The following is a 15624-nucleotide window of genomic DNA, read 5'->3' on the forward strand; positions in this document are numbered from 1 at the left end:
TATATACGTATCTATACCTCTGACAAATACGTGGACAATGTCCCGTATTTTATTTGTTTGGTTTAAACGAGATAGCATACGTGGCCTCCATGATAAACAGACAGACAAGCTCTGCCATCCAGAGCGTCCAACTCGGCCATGTCGTCACAGGCACACGTTCACATGGACCAGGTCCGTAGACCCAAGAAAAGGAACTTTCCAATTCCCAATGTTATCTTGATTCTTCTGTCACGCTAAGATAGTATGATTCATTACCAATTTTAGGAAAAGAAAACAGTTTCATTGTCATTATTACCGGTAATGGTTTTCTGTATTTCACGAGCTGCAAAAGTAAGGCCAATGAAACAACGCCCGTAAAGCATCATTGTTCATACATATCTACTCCCTCCGTCCTAGAAAAATCGTCTTAAAAATTTCAGGATAGATTAACAAGAAAATTTTAGGATAAATTAATAAGAAGATAAAATGATCTCGATTGTCCCTATTTATTAACCATATTTAGTACTAATTAGCTGTTGCATGCATACATGCTAAATTGGTATAATAATTTTTTTTGCTTGTTTTTTGAGATGTAATAATGAAACCACATACAAATGTGATTGCGAAAGTGCTGGGCGTTCTTGTTTTTTAAAGGTTCACATGATACTTCTCTTCCTCTTACCTCTTAATGAAAAACGTGCTATACACGTCTTAAAAAAAAGTACAACAAAACTACTAGATTACAGGAGGGATTAGCCCGGAAAGAAGAACGGAAACGGAAACGGGAATTTATTAGGAAGTTTTATGTAGATTCAAACTTATATTTATTACACTTTAACAGGTATTCAGACAAAATCATGGTTATAGGAAAAAAACTAGAATTGGAAATCGAAATTGCAGGGGAAAAATTATGTTGATTGGAACTTATATTTGTTATTTGAACCTGGATTCAAACCTAAATTTAAACATTATGATAGCAGGATTTGGATTCAAGTTTTTTTTGGCACGTGAGCAAAAGAATGCACAAGATATCAGAACTGTTGTGTGGACTCGGCCCACACATCCCATCCTCGCCTCCTTGGCATCTCTGCTGAGTAGCCACTAGCCAGTATCCTCATCTCACCCAGAACCCACCAATCACAGCCCTCCTTTGTATTCTCTCCCAGATGCACCCCCTACAAAACCACCACCAAAATCTCCCACAACCCCTGACAGATGACAACAAAAGTCACAAATACACACAAGGCAACACACTCTCAATTCTCCACACCACACGACCACCAGCTCGGCTCTCACTAAACCCCATCCACTCCTTTATCATCGTCTCCCTCCCTCTCATCTCCTTCCCCTCCATTCTCAGCTCAGTCCTCCTGCCATCAATGGCAAATGCTTCTCTCCAGTCCTTACTTCTTCCCCAACACCATTCTTTCGTCAACACTGGCGGCAGCCATGAGAGCTCCCCTTCTGCTCTGCTCAAGCTCTCCACAAACAACAGCGGCAGCATTTCCTTCAGGCTCTACTCAAACACCTCCCCCTCGGTGACCACAACCTCGACGGCCAACTCATCAGCTCCGACTCCAGTCACCCCGGCTGCAGCGGCTGACTCGCCACCCACCCCCTCCATAGACCTCCTCGGACGCCAGCTCGCAGCAGGGGACTACCGCCAGGCCGATGAGACCACCCGTGCGCTCCTCATCGAGCTCGCAGGGGAGTCCGCACGGCGCCGAGGGTACGTCTTCTTCTCCGAGGTCCAGTTCATCTCTGCTGAGGACCTCCAGGCCATTGACAAGCTCTGGAAGGAGCACAGCAATGGCAAGTTCGGGTACAGTGTTCAGCGGCGGCTTTGGGAGAAGTCACGGCGTGACTTCACCCGCTTCTTCATCAAGGTTGGCTGGATGAAGAAGCTAGACACCGAGATAGAGCAGTACAACTACAGAGCGTTCCCTGATGAGTTCATGTGGGAGATTAAGGATGACACACCTGAGGGTCACCTGCCGCTCACCAATGCCCTCAGGGGGACACAGCTCCTGGGGAACATCCTCACCCACCCGGCCTTTGAGGAGGAGAGCCAGGAAGACGAAGCCACAGCAGAGAGTGCCACCAGTGGTCAGAGCACAGATGATAACAAAGGGAAGGAGAGACCAAAGTTTATGAGAGATTTCAAGCCTAACTACTCGTTTTGAGGCTGGCCAAAAAAGGCATGGGTGTTTGTGATGCAGAGATGCTGGCATGGTGCAATTGATTTAAAAGAACATGTATCTGTAGTTCTGTTTGTCTTACTTTGTCTTGAACATGCATGAAAAAATGTGCAATATATTATGAGTATAATTGGTTCAGGTGTTTGCTCTGCATATGAATGATGCTTGCAGACAAGAAAGTGTAACAGCCTGCGCAGGACAGCCACAAATCTAAATTATGAGGAAAGCATGGATGCAATGCATCTCGCACTCGATGGTATGTATATAGCGATAGAGTAACGCATTACCGATGCTGCATGCATTCATTCAGCAGGCAACATCCTTCCAAATACCATGCAAAGATTTGCAGGTACCCCATTTCCTTCTGCATCCATGATCCTGCCCGAAAATAGGAGCAGAATAGGATGTTTGTGTTTGAGGGCTTGAAGCAACCAGTACACAGAATGGTTGTTCATCATGGGGGTGATGGAGAACCACTGGTTTTCAGCTTATCGTCTCCACTTGTTTCCTGTCCAGTGAATGTGACTGACGTGAGAAAACCTACTCTGTCCATATCTTGGCAATTAAATGAGTCTATAGCATGATAGAAACTTTTTCAGGGAAAACTACCTCTCTAATCTCTGATGTATGTCACATTCCTTTTTTCCTTCTCATGCGCATGGACAGAGCCTCCGGGTATGCTGATGTGAACCGTCACATGTGAGCCGTTCATCCATCTGCATGTATAAGCATGCTCCTGGATTCTGAAATAGAAGCCAAATGAAAATCAGTTCCACATTTTAACTGTGATTATTTTATGTTTACATGCACAACATCAATGTTGAAAGCACCACCACAACTGAAAATTTCAAGTCAATAGGCAGTACAGGCATTCCCTCATGCAGCATTGCGAGCTTAACAACTGCAGTCACTAATGTTACTCAATTGCGTATTTCACTGGGGTCCAATGCATAGATATCATAAGCAAGGAATCCACTGAAATTTTGTACTATTTCAATTACAATAAAGGAGACAAAGTTAACTATCAGCCATCTAATTTTGCATAGCAGGGATATCATGAGACATTGATTGTGAAAACAAACAACAATGATAATAATACGTAATATTCCTTTCAGAAGGTATCGGACAAAATGATGAAGAAAGAGGTGAACACAACTTAGGTGGCTTTGGGGACTGATGTTGATGCAATAATTTTTGTCAAAAGTAATCTGATAAATTTCTCATCAATCCATCAAATCCTCTCATATATCTCCACCCACTGTCATGTGTGAATCTCTAAATCTTGCATCCAAATGCCATTTGAGATGCCACCAAGTAGATGCTTGTGGTGCTGACCCAACTTTGTCAGTGTCAAAGCAGAGAAATGATAATATCTGAAACATAATAGTTTAAGCATATAAAGAGTGTTCAAATTGAAGCTGAATTTGTTCAGATGTATCCAATGAGGCAGTGGAATCAGAGATGGCATGATCAATAATGAATTTTATGAGGTGAGAAGTTTGTCAACTCCCAAAAGTTTATGTAACGATACCCTTCAGATGGGCAAGGATTACGTTATGCAGATAAACAGATTGGAAGCCATGGTATCTCTCTAATTAAGAATCTATGTATTGCAAAGAAAGTAGGATCATATCTTTAAGTTCCCATTTATAATTGACTTAAGGGTCAAAATATCTCCCTCTATATAGAGTGAGGGGATATATAGTATTTCAGGTTCATTCAGGAGAAGCAAAGGGCTTAGCCATGGCCACCGCATTCCCCTCCCTCCTAAATTCCTAAGCACTAACACTTTGTTAGTAAGTTGGCTGACTATTTTTCAGAAATTGGCATAAGCGCAGCATTGAGTGGCAGTTTGAAGTATGCGCATTTTTTTCTCGAACGACGCATGAGAGCTGCATGTCATTTCATTTAAGGAAGAAAGAAGTATGGGCACAAACAGCATAACCAGAAGAGTGACCCATATAACCTGAGCTGTGAGAACTGAGAACATCGGATCAAACCTTTTAACAGTATGCATGTGGTGAAACTGCTAGAGATGAAACTGAGATAAACAATAGTCCAAGAAAAAAAAAGATAAGTCATATTATTCATACCAAGCTGGTCGGAGCTTCATCAACAACTTCAGCAGGCTGATCTGGTCCAAGGCTGCGAAAGCAGCCGCTTTTGCATCTCATATATTTCTGCAAACTGGTTTGAACAATTGAGTGCAAGCGATCATTATCTTGCATGGATGTACAAACAGAAAACACACAGACACGAATATTGCTCCAGTTTGTATTATCTAATTTCCACCAAGAAAATTTCCCTTGGATGATGATGTAACATGAATGAGTTTATTGAGCATCAAGTGAGGATATGATGATAGATCTATTTTCACAGCAAGAAACAAAATCTAGAAGTAACAAGCTGCTATATGGCAAGCTGCCAAGTTAACACAAGTAATTATAAACATAACAAAATGATCCGGAGGAGGTCCATAGCGAATTTGCCTGATAATTTATATTAACGATATTAGTGATTGTGCTCATGCAGGTTTAATAAAAGTTATGTCTGCTTTACATTGGAGCCAGATGTGCCCTTCAATTTTCAGTGAGTCTTATACATGATATAAAATTATCTCAATGAAAACTTGTGTTGATGCTGGTGGATTGAAAACAGTTGAGAAGTAAGACATGTAAATAGCAAAAGAAACTTTTCAAGTTTTTAGGTGACAGCTTGGAATTTTTCAGGCGTCACTTTAATACTGACGGACTCATCCAGATACAGTCTACTGTTGGCTGTTAAATTAAGTTAGGTTCTGAGTAATCTCTTGGTCAACATTTACTTCAAGCCCACCCCCGATACAATGAAAATGTAACTTCCTATGTGACTAGTCAGCTAAAAAGTAATTGTTATAGCATGGCATGTGTGTCATTTGCAATTGAAGAATAATTGACTGAACTGTAACGGTGACATGTTATTTGAAGATAATCAATTGGACTTACATCTCACATTTGTTCAAGACAGAGAGCCTGCTTGGAACACATGACTGTCCTCTTACTTTGCAAACCAAGCTGCAAGATTCCCCTGGCCTAAAATTCATTTGAGATCCATAAAGCAGTTCCTAGGTTCTCATTCACTTTACAGATATGTGCTTAAAGTGGAAAGGCCTTACCTTCCTACTACGACGTTAATGCCCAACAACTTTGATACAGAACTAGATTCAGTTGATCCTGCAGAATATTTACATTCCATGATCATTTCCAATCATATAATTCAAAACAATGCATCATGGGCACTAGTAATGGACCAATAGACAGAAAGGTACCAGATTGTGAGCTGCTAGCACAGACTGTCCAGATTTTAGTCAAAGATAATAAGGGAAGATCTTATCACTATCAAAGTTCTCAAGCATCCATTTATAAAGACAATAAGTTAATAAACGGCTATCAATGTCATAATTTTCCCTAGGATTGATTCCAGGACATACCCTAAGTTACATATTTTCTGGTATGGCTAATGCTGCTACACTGTTGAAGAGGCCAGGAGATGGCTAGTCAAAAGCTAATTGCCATAGCAAGTTGGCCCTACCTGAATCTATATAAATCGCTACTTATGGCTCATGTCACATTAGCTTCAGCAGAGCTGAACCAGACTATTCGAAACTGGAAGGAGGTAAAACTGGGCTATTTTCCACTCCTAGTGGGGATTTGGATGTTTCAAGATATTAACATGCACATGGATATGAATCCCAAGGGTAGAGAGTATTAGTGTTTACTTAAATAATTCAGTTCTAGCAGTAATGATCTGAGAACATGGTAGTTTAGGTCTACCAGTAATGATCTGTGAACATGTTACAACTGAAGTTGTATTATGAAATACAATTCATAGTATGGACTCATACCCGAAGAATTTTGCTGCATGGCAAAACAATGATGGAAGTCACTGGCGTAGGCATTTTCATGAACCTTGTAAATGGAAAGAACAAATTAATTAGACTGAACTATTTGGACAAGCAGTTGTTGTAACTAATATTAAAAAATATGAAACTGCCACAACTCCTCATTTTAGGTAAAACAAGTGAGGTATGACATAAAGTAGAAGAATTGTTGTATTGGTACTCTATGGGGGAGGAAAAAGCAGTACCACACTTGCAGAGTTATGGCGGCATCTTCCCATGCAGAAATCAAAAACATTTGTGTATGTTCCTGAAGAAAACTAATTGTAAACTTCATGCACCATATTACGAATTCACCAATTAATAACTTCACACATCTTACCAGCAGTAACTGGCTTAGCTACCTTCAGCTTCAGCACATCTTCTTTCTTGGTCTGACAAAAAGGGCAAGTAAAAAGTTTAATACAATTCATTTTTGTATGCCAGACCTGGTACTCCTTGTTAGGATTTACCTTAGAAGGATTCAAACAGCAAGAAACACAATATTCATAAGAGTTGCAGCACTGTAAATCAAGTTTGCAGCCCCTGGATTATGTCATGAAGACTTATGTCAGGTTGACAGGGTTAACTAGTTCAGATGGAGTGTTGCATATAAGGTGCGACAAAAGATAGGAAACTCACTGGCAGGAAAAGCGATCCCTTGTTGTTGGGCAGCAGTGAGACCATGGATTGATTGAAAGTGCAGAGCACACATAACCTACAAGGGAAAGTGGTTTATCAGTGAGAAATGGTTGAAGGATAGTGCAGCATTGACAGGAAAAATAATCTAAGCAAGACAAAGGAACAGGAGTATTGCCATTATCATCAGAGATCAGATGCCGTCCCTGAACAGTGCTTCTGCATATAATTGGTTCAATAAAGCTGTCCTTCCTGCGCAACATTTAAAGGCCGGTCCTTAGCTTTACTTGAAATATACACAGCAAAATAGCTCTCATATTCGGAATGACAAGAATGTCCCAATACTAGACTGATACACATGCTGCATTATGCAATGAAAACTTTGTCCTGGTCCCAGAAACAAGGTTAAAGCGCAATATGATTACTGAACTAGTACCTAGTATCTGGAAGTATTTTTCATCAATCACCATCCCTACCCAACTTTTATCTATATATATCTTTCTTACTAGCCTAATCTACACTCCTCCCTTCCAAAATTCCATCCACACTAAGCTTCCTCATTGCTTCTCTCTTCCAATCCTACCTCACTACCAGCCCTTCTGCTAGTGATTTGTGATATTGCACGAAAATCAAACGGCCCAATGACAGAGTACCCAACTGAACATGAAAACATTGTCAAAGATTGGTGGCATTTACCTGCGTGCATCGGCACAGATAGCTACCGTTCCCATACTCCCCAATCAGTGGCTCTAGCATGAACAAATAGAACCGTGTCGAAACATAAACATAAAAGCATCCTGATTTTATAAAAGTCAAAATTAGCTAGGCATACACACAATTTCCCCCTCACAGTATACAGATCAACAGAATCAAGCTTGAGGTCCGTCCCAATCCGTGGCCAAGTGAATCCTAACTAGTCTGAATGCTAGCCTTCTCTACAGAAAACCTTTTTTATGCCGAGAGCTGAACTGACCGCGACGAGCACGGGGGCAAAGAGATTTGGGTCCTCTAGCATAGCAAAGCCAGCAAGGGAAGTGCGGAGCTCACCGGATACCGGAGACCGGGGCGGGAAAGCAGGCGCATGCGGCGACGGCGAAGGCGGCGGCGAGACGGAGGATCCGGCGGAGGAGGGGGCGCGGGCCAGCCATCCCGCCGGCGGGATCGGAGAGGCGAAAGGAATGGGGAGGAGCGGAAGGACGGAGTCGGGAGTGTTCAGGCCGTGCCGACGTGGCAGAGCCGTTTGGCTGCTGAATTAAAATTTGAAATTTGGGAATGGCCAAAATGAAAATGCAAAGGAATCCAGCATTCATGTTTGAGAGAAGCCTCCAACATAATAATTTTTTTAAAAAAATATCCATTTTAACCATCATTAGTGTAGAATTGGACAACATAATTAAGAGTTTGCAATCTTATCTCTGTCTCTTCAACAAGTCCCTTTACAATATTAATAAGGAAAAAAAGCATGCATTACCTCCCGTGATCTCTAACAAAAATCTAAAACTCAATCTCCACAAACCAGAAGCTAAACCCCCTCGACCCTATACTAGTCTGGCTTTTGTATTTGCTGGTATCCACGTCCTAGTTAGCAAAGGGGCGAGTAAAATAGCATGTGCAGCACCAAGTCGCTTTCCCCTTCATGCCGCCCGTCACTTTCCCCTTCACACCGTGCCCCCGCGGTTCTCGCAGCTGCCTCTGTCGCCGATTTTCTACATCATCCTGGAGCAAATGCACAAGGGAAGGAAGGCGATTCTCATGGTGCAAGCTAACTACTCAAATCCCCAAGGGTTAAGTTACCTGAGATACGGGCTTGGGGTTCTTTTGATTCCCTTTGACCTATGTTCTTTCGATTAGGGTTAGGGATCTAGTGCTCCACCTGAATGATATGGACAAGCTTGCTTTTAGATTTCATTATGGGGGAGAATTTTTCTTTTGATGAGAATAGTATGCAATATATCTCGGTGAGTCCGAAGGAATGTCTTACATAGGAGTATCTTACATAGAACATGATTTGATTTCATTACCTGAGATTCTGACCCACCTGAAGGACCATGTAGTGGCTGTGGACGATGTTTTGATGCATTGGTTATATCATGGTAAAGATTTAAACAATGGGATTAGGGTGCTGCCAACATATGACAAAAAAATATAGTAACTGAAATTATTATGATAAAAAACTAATTGTTAGTAGTATCTTAATCCACATCCTTGACCCTGATGATTGTGTTGCACCCCAAGTGGTATTATAAGTCAACAAAGAATAGTATTAAGAAAATTCTCCGAAGTCTATTAATATGGTTGGTGTGGTTGGACATGTGAATCATATAACTACATTGTGGTTATATTCTGCAATTGAAATTTAGAAACCGTGTAGTTATATCCTACATATGTATAGTTATATCCTGCATATGGTTTCTAATTTTAATCGCAGCATATAACTAGTAGATTAAAGGTACAAAGATATAAAAATGGATTTGATTATATTTTGGAATAAATTTGTATCCTATTTAGAATGCATTTAATTTGAGAACAACTTATAGAATGAAAATGGTCATAGTTTTTTATTTGGAGGAGATGAGGTTATCCCTGTTTTCATGTTTTTTTCCTTTCTCATTCTCCTCTTTGATAGTAATGAGGGCTCGACAAGGTATAGGACTGAGGTTGTTGCGTGCGTTGATGTATGTGGATCATCAGGACTAGGAGGTGAATGACAACAAGGTATAGGACTGAGGTTGCCACGTGTGTTGATGTATGTGGATCATCAAGACTAGGAGGTGAATGACAATGGATAATTTTGTGCAGCTCCTTGGTGCACTCACCCATCCTTGGTGGCTAATCTTATCTCCAAATACTAAAAAACCGTCAGTTTAGGCAATTTCGGTGTTCCAGCAGACTACCAATCCTATTTTCAATACCTAAATTTTTGGGATCGACATGTCAAAAATGGGAGCTTGTTGTTGCATACTGCAGTGGAGAAAGAGATCAACAGATAAACAGTGCTTGTATACTGCAACTGTTCGCATGTTGATAAAAGAGGAAGAAGAGATGCCGGTAGATGGGCTGTCTCAGCAGGTAGTCAGTGGATTGTGGTCCAGGGTGATAGCCCATTAAATATTGGAGATGAGACATTGGCAATCTATTGGATAAAGAGAATAAAAAGTGCACTACCAATAATAATGAGGGATCACCCTATATATGTTTTTGGAGAGTATAAGATACTCTTAAGTTCCTAGTGTCTCCTTCATTAGAGCTCGTGGTGGATGCTTGATGTTCCAATGGGATCAAGTAAAATTAATTGATAACGAGGAAGATCTCTGATGGAGGAATTACGATAAGATGATCTTATTACACATGTCTTCGAACCCAATGCTCTTAAAAGTGGTCTTGATCTAATTATCTCACTCAGTTTCACTAACCAAACGCATAATTAGATGACTAAGGTCATGATATCGTAGCACATTTTTATAAAAGTTTCTACTCTGCTTTTTACATAAAGATGAATAGTATTGTAATACATTGATCGTTTATCTTTAACTAATAAATATAACAACATTACAACATTGTGTAACCTTATCTGACTGATAATAACGATCAAACTATGTAACCTCAACTGTTTCAGGTTATATTGGAATTTAATGGTAAGTTTAGCACTAGCTTATCCAACAAAGGTGGATGGGTGACCTAGTGGGTGGCCTAAACTTTAGCCAAGCTCAAAAGAGTAAATTGCGCGCATCATGCAACAACTTATCAAGTCGGTGCAAATTGGTCCAACAACTTGTAAAATGCTTAATTTAATATGGTAACATGATAATTGGGTGCATATTGGTCCAACAACTTATAAATGCTCAATAATAACTTGGCAAATTGGTGCACCTACAGTTCAACATTACAACAACAACATATTTAGGAAAGCGGGACATATGAATTTTCTTTCGGACAATAATTTCTAATTTTTTTCAATAAAAGTTGTTGATCGTGACCAGGTTGTTGCTTCTCAACTGTGTGTATAGCTTATTTGTTCATTATTTACATTTGAATCTAATTTTAGATTTACGTCATTGGCTTTAGAAAACAGAGAAACAAGGACAAAAGCGACACTTTATAAATTTTATCTTTATTTATTAGCCATGCGTCCAAATATATATATAGACTAAAATTTAATTCGAAAGTTTAGCTAGAGAGTTAGAGGCGATGCGATACACCACGGAGACTACCCAAGGTACCACAAACAAACAGTCACGCAGTGGGATGCAGCACCACAAGCCACACGCAAATGTTTCAAACGCGAGGAAAACAAGAAATCTCCAAACCCAACAAAGATGGGGAAACCGAACGACGAGCAAGACCCGCTCGCAGCTAAAACCCTAGCTTAGCGGCGCGGGCACGGATGCCCCTCGCTCTCCTCCTCTCCCGCATTCGCCTCTCGCCGGCCGCCATGCGCACCACCCGCTCCGCCGCCTCCGCCAGGCTAGTCCGCGCCGACCTCAACCCAGGTGTTGTGAAAACCCATTTTCTTGCCCTTTTAATCTCAGCGGATCTTCTTTTCCCCCTTTAATAGCCCATTGTTTAAGTTACGTACTATTTTCTTGCTCTATTTACTTCGCCGTTAAGTCCAAAGGCTTTATTTCGTTTATCTAGTGGCGTAAGGACGGGATTCCTCTTGAAATGGTACTTATTATCCCCCAATTTGCTCCGCCTGGTCTGTGCCTAAATGTTTGCCGCAGAAATTGCTATCAATTAGTGCCTAGGCTGCGCAATTCGTTTAATATGTTGGGTGGAATCAGTGTCCTACCTGGATTAGCCTTTTCTTCGTGAGTTTAGGCTGCTCGTTTATATGATGCAAGGGGGAAATCGTTTTTTTTTCCCGGAAGTTCTTTTCATATATATTTCTTCTTTAATTTGCTCTGGAAACATTTGTTTGGTTTATGTGGATTGAACAAGATGAGTGGGATTAACACTTATGAGTTAATTTTTAAATCTTTGTTCCAACTTCAAGTGTACAACAGCTATCTTAATCTTCCTACAGCTATCTCTGACTGTCAGTACCTGTTCGTGATTTTTTCAACAATTTTAATATAGTTTATGTCCTTGTCAATAAAGCATGTGTTTCATCCCTTGCAGTTGTACGAGAAGTGAAACGTGAATCCAGTATTTCATTTGACATTTCCAAGCCTGAATCACCTTCTGTTAAGAGGAAAAGGGTAAAGCAAGAGCTTGAAGAAAATGGGGAGCATCCTAAGAAGCAGGTGCTTGCTGATAATATAGAATGTGTTTACATGAATAAATCAATCTTCATGTGTTTCTCATTTTTCTTTCTGCACCATTGATTTAAATTGTTTCTCTTGAGCCGTAACTCTTTGATGCAAGTGTACCTTTTGTATTTAGCTACATTTATTTGCTCATGTTGTTACCTTAGTATTAAGTTTCATGCTCTCCTCAATCGGAAAATGTCCTATGTATATGCAGGCTGGTATTGTACCTGACATTGAGGATTTTCGATACGACAAGACCAAAGCATCGACATCATCAAGTAAGGCAACACCAGCTTTGGATAAGAACAGCTGATCAGATAATCTTTTTGAGTTTCTTCTCAATGGTCTCTCAAGCCAAATGTTCAATATGAGTGTGTACATATGCTTGGATTACTTGCGGTTGTGGAGAAGCTATTAAGGTTAAGAGTGTTTTTAGCACGGCCCTTGATTTTCACAATTGGGACTACTTTTTTCTTTCTCCAGTAGTCCAAGTCCAACTGGGTCTTTTAACTCGTAAATGATTTCAGTTATTGGTATTTGTCCATACTTTGCTATTAATATTTATTTTTTGCTTCGTGGTACCTTTCATCAGGATAATCTGCTTGCAATATTACAATCTTGTTTACAATATCTGCCATGTCTTGCAAAAAAGCTCTAACACTTGCCTTCTTCAGTCAAGGTGGAGAAAAAGGTCAGAGTTTCTTCAGTTATAAAAGGTACTCGTAGGTCATGTTCGTTTTCTTGTTATCCCATGTTTCCTTTTTGCAAGCTTATATCAAGGCAAGTCTATTAGTGACAACAATATCTCCTTGAAGTTTTGGACTAGGATTATTGATTGTTTTTCATGTAATGCTCACATATTTATATTTCTTTGGGTTACTAAAATAAAGTCACTGGATTGAAACTCTGTTCTTCTAGCATGTGCCCAATCTAGCCACACTGCCACACACCCACAAGTGGGGTCTTACATGGTCAGGATATGTTGTGGGCTTTTCATTTCTCAGTTTCCCATACACAACTGTATTATCATAAAGTCCATAATTTTGTTATGTTTTGGAGCTAGATTATTTTCTTCATGATTTCCCCTTATAGTAATGCTAGACAAAAAAGACAATCTTGTTACAGTTAAAGTAATTGATTAAAAACTTAAATTAAACTTAGTGTTTCCTCATTCCACACATCAGTGCATTTTTCCACCTTCGTCATGTTGCGCCATGGAAAACAAATATGTTAAGACCAGATCTGTTGATGGCTGTATTAGGCATTTATTTCTTCTTCATTTGATAGGTATCCTTCTTATGTCCATGTACCATAAGAAAACTAATGTAGCTATTTGTGCAGTTGGAGCTCCAGAAAATTGGGAGGCAGTTCTTGGGGGTATTAAAAACATGAGGTTATCTGGCCAAGCCCCCGTAGATACGAAGGGCTGTGAAAAAGCTGGTTCTCTCCTTCCACCCAAGGTAGTTTTTGTGACTAAATCATCTTTTCAACTATATATTTTTTCTGTAAAAGATCCATTTTGGTATGACACCATGACTTGTCCCAAATTTCTTTCATGCTGGATACTAGTGGAGCTCTTTGGTTAGGCCTTACATAGGTAGCATTGAAGTAGTGCAATTCACCAGCTGATCCTTGTGCTGTGTTACCGTATAAAAATAATGCAGTTCTTTTTCCTAGTCTAGACATAAAAGTTCAGTCTGTGCATGAATTTTGTGCCAAATAGATTGCAAATTCACCACATTTATAGCTCTTTACTTATTCACTTCTTTATAGTAGAACTCATGCCTTTTTTTTCTCAGGAAATAATTTTGTTTATTCAACCCATCTAGTTTATCACTAATTTTTCCATTAGTAAAAGGTTTAGGTCCAATTGTATGGAATGAAGTTATGTGAATCATTTTCATCCATGAATCAATACTTCTCTTCCTGGACAGGAAAGAAGATTTGCAGTTCTGATATCAACTATGATGTCAAGCCAAACAAAAGATGAAGTTACGCATGGTATGCCTTCAAAATTTCCTTAATTGGAATTGGTTATGCCTGTTTGTTGAGAGCACTCAGTGACTCAAACATCGGTACCAATTATCAGTTCAGTCATAGCCAAAGGAAATTCAGTACAGCAAACTTTGTTCCTTTTTTCTTTTTCTTCTTTTTTTTTTTGGGGGGGGGGGGTGGCGCTTGAGATTCTCTCTGGGCCCAGGAAATCTTTTTTTTTTAAAAATTCATTGCTGTTTTTGTACTAAATCTAAATACTTGTCCTTCATAAACGCGCTGAATTGCTGATTGCATTTTTGGAATCAATTCTTGTCAGCTGCTGTGGAACGTCTCTCTGAAAATGGTTTACTTGATCCTGATGCTATAGTCAGGACTGATGAGGCCACGCTTGCAAACCTTATCAAACCTGTAAGTTACAAGGGGTGTTCACCTTCATCATTCATATGTCAATAATTAGCATGCTGGATGGATGTACCAAAAAACAAATGATGTTAGCAGCATAGAACTGCTTTTGTTATCACATCAGGTTTGCAAATACACCAGAAGTTACATTATCTGAAACTGAACATTGCTTTAGGCTAAAGATGCTTAGAAGCCAGAAGCTTACAAGTTTCTCAGATTGATGTCTCACACCATATTATTCATTATTTTATCAGGTTGGATTCTATCAGAGAAAGGCTCAGTTCATAAAAGAAGCTTCTAAAATTTGCCTTGAGCGTTTTGGAGGGGATATTCCAGATTCTCTGAATGACCTGCTTGCTTTGAGAGGAGTTGGCCCTAAAATGGCTCATTTGGTAATAATCTACTTATCATACCATTTGTGGTTGAAATATAAATAAAAATATCTTCATTGATACCTTTCTTCAACTTGACAGGTGATGAGCATTGCTTGGAAGAATACTCAAGGAATTTGTGTTGACACTCATGTGCATCGCATTTCTAACCGTCTGGGGTGGGTTTTCCGAGAAGGAACAAAACAGGTAGTTTGGATTTGGTTTGTGTTTGCTTCTCTTCTTGTAAGAAAATTACATTACTATCAATTATGAGGTTGGGGAATAGCCCTTATGTTGCTATGTATCATGCGCAGAAAACTACAACACCGGAACAGACAAGAATCTCTCTAGAGAAGTGGCTACCCAAGGATGAGTGGGAACCCATAAACCCATTACTGGTATTTTTCTACGAACTATTTCTTATTTTTAGCACTGCAGTACTTTTTTTCTTTGTTTATTTAGGTTGAAGGCTTTTGTTCTATGCTATCCGAATCCTTCCTTGAGTGCAGAAGTGCTAGTCTATGCTGAAAAAAAACTGGAAAATGTATTGTAGGTTGGATTTGGACAGACTATCTGCACTCCACTGAGGCCCAAATGTGACATGTGTGGCATCAATAACCTTTGCCCTTCAGCTTTTAAGGAATCATCTAGTCCAAATCCAAAGCAAAAGAAAACAAGGTCTCCATAGAACTTTGTTGATGACTGATCTGGCACCGAAGGTAGATAATGCTTTTGGGTTGTCCTTTGGTGGTAGATATTATTGGGCATTCTTTTGGTTGATCTATTGACGTGTGATCACCTTGGTGCGAGTACCATTGGCAAACCATGTATCATTTTGTATAGCTGTAATATGTTCAAGATGATGGTTAGACGCA

At 39.8% G+C, this 15624-nt stretch overlaps 3 protein-coding genes across 6 annotated transcripts; 2 read left to right on the forward strand and 1 right to left on the reverse strand.

Moving 5' to 3' along the window:
• Positions 1–1180: 1180 nt before the first annotated feature.
• Positions 1181–2315, forward strand: LOC117833347 (tetrapyrrole-binding protein, chloroplastic). Its single transcript, XM_034712802.2, has one exon. The coding sequence runs from the start codon at positions 1359–1361 to the stop codon at positions 2160–2162; it is 804 nt and encodes a 267-aa protein (XP_034568693.1). The 5' UTR covers positions 1181–1358; the 3' UTR covers positions 2163–2315.
• LOC117833348 (uncharacterized) lies at positions 2273–7971 on the reverse strand. 4 transcript variants are annotated; one of them, XM_072295557.1, is made up of 12 exons: positions 7780–7969; positions 6911–6984; positions 6736–6811; positions 6567–6639; positions 6437–6488; positions 6303–6364; positions 6061–6124; positions 5332–5389; positions 5162–5248; positions 4271–4364; positions 2787–2920; positions 2273–2702 (listed from the first exon to the last, which is right to left on the reverse strand). In XM_072295557.1, the coding sequence occupies exons 1-11, from the start codon at positions 7878–7880 to the stop codon at positions 2828–2830; spliced, it is 834 nt and encodes a 277-aa protein (XP_072151658.1). In that variant the 5' UTR covers positions 7881–7969; the 3' UTR covers positions 2273–2702; positions 2787–2827. The 4 variants fall into 4 exon arrangements, with proteins under 4 accessions (XP_072151658.1, XP_034568695.1, XP_072151659.1 ...); XM_034712804.2 differs by having other exon boundaries at positions 2273–2685; positions 7780–7968; XM_072295558.1 differs by lacking the exons at positions 2273–2702; positions 2787–2920 and adding exons at positions 3125–3550; positions 7429–7529 and having other exon boundaries at positions 7780–7897.
• Positions 7972–10976: 3005 nt separating this feature from the next.
• LOC117866149 (endonuclease III homolog 1, chloroplastic) lies at positions 10977–15624 on the forward strand. Its single transcript, XM_034750300.2, has 11 exons — positions 10977–11222; positions 11851–11975; positions 12196–12259; positions 12656–12697; positions 13323–13441; positions 13916–13982; positions 14293–14384; positions 14633–14770; positions 14852–14956; positions 15064–15147; positions 15303–15624. The coding sequence occupies exons 1-11, from the start codon at positions 11117–11119 to the stop codon at positions 15435–15437; spliced, it is 1077 nt and encodes a 358-aa protein (XP_034606191.1). The 5' UTR covers positions 10977–11116; the 3' UTR covers positions 15438–15624.

Source organism: Setaria viridis, chromosome 8, assembly GCF_005286985.2.
Source record: "Setaria viridis chromosome 8, Setaria_viridis_v4.0, whole genome shotgun sequence".
NCBI lineage: Eukaryota > Viridiplantae > Streptophyta > Magnoliopsida > Poales > Poaceae > Setaria > Setaria viridis.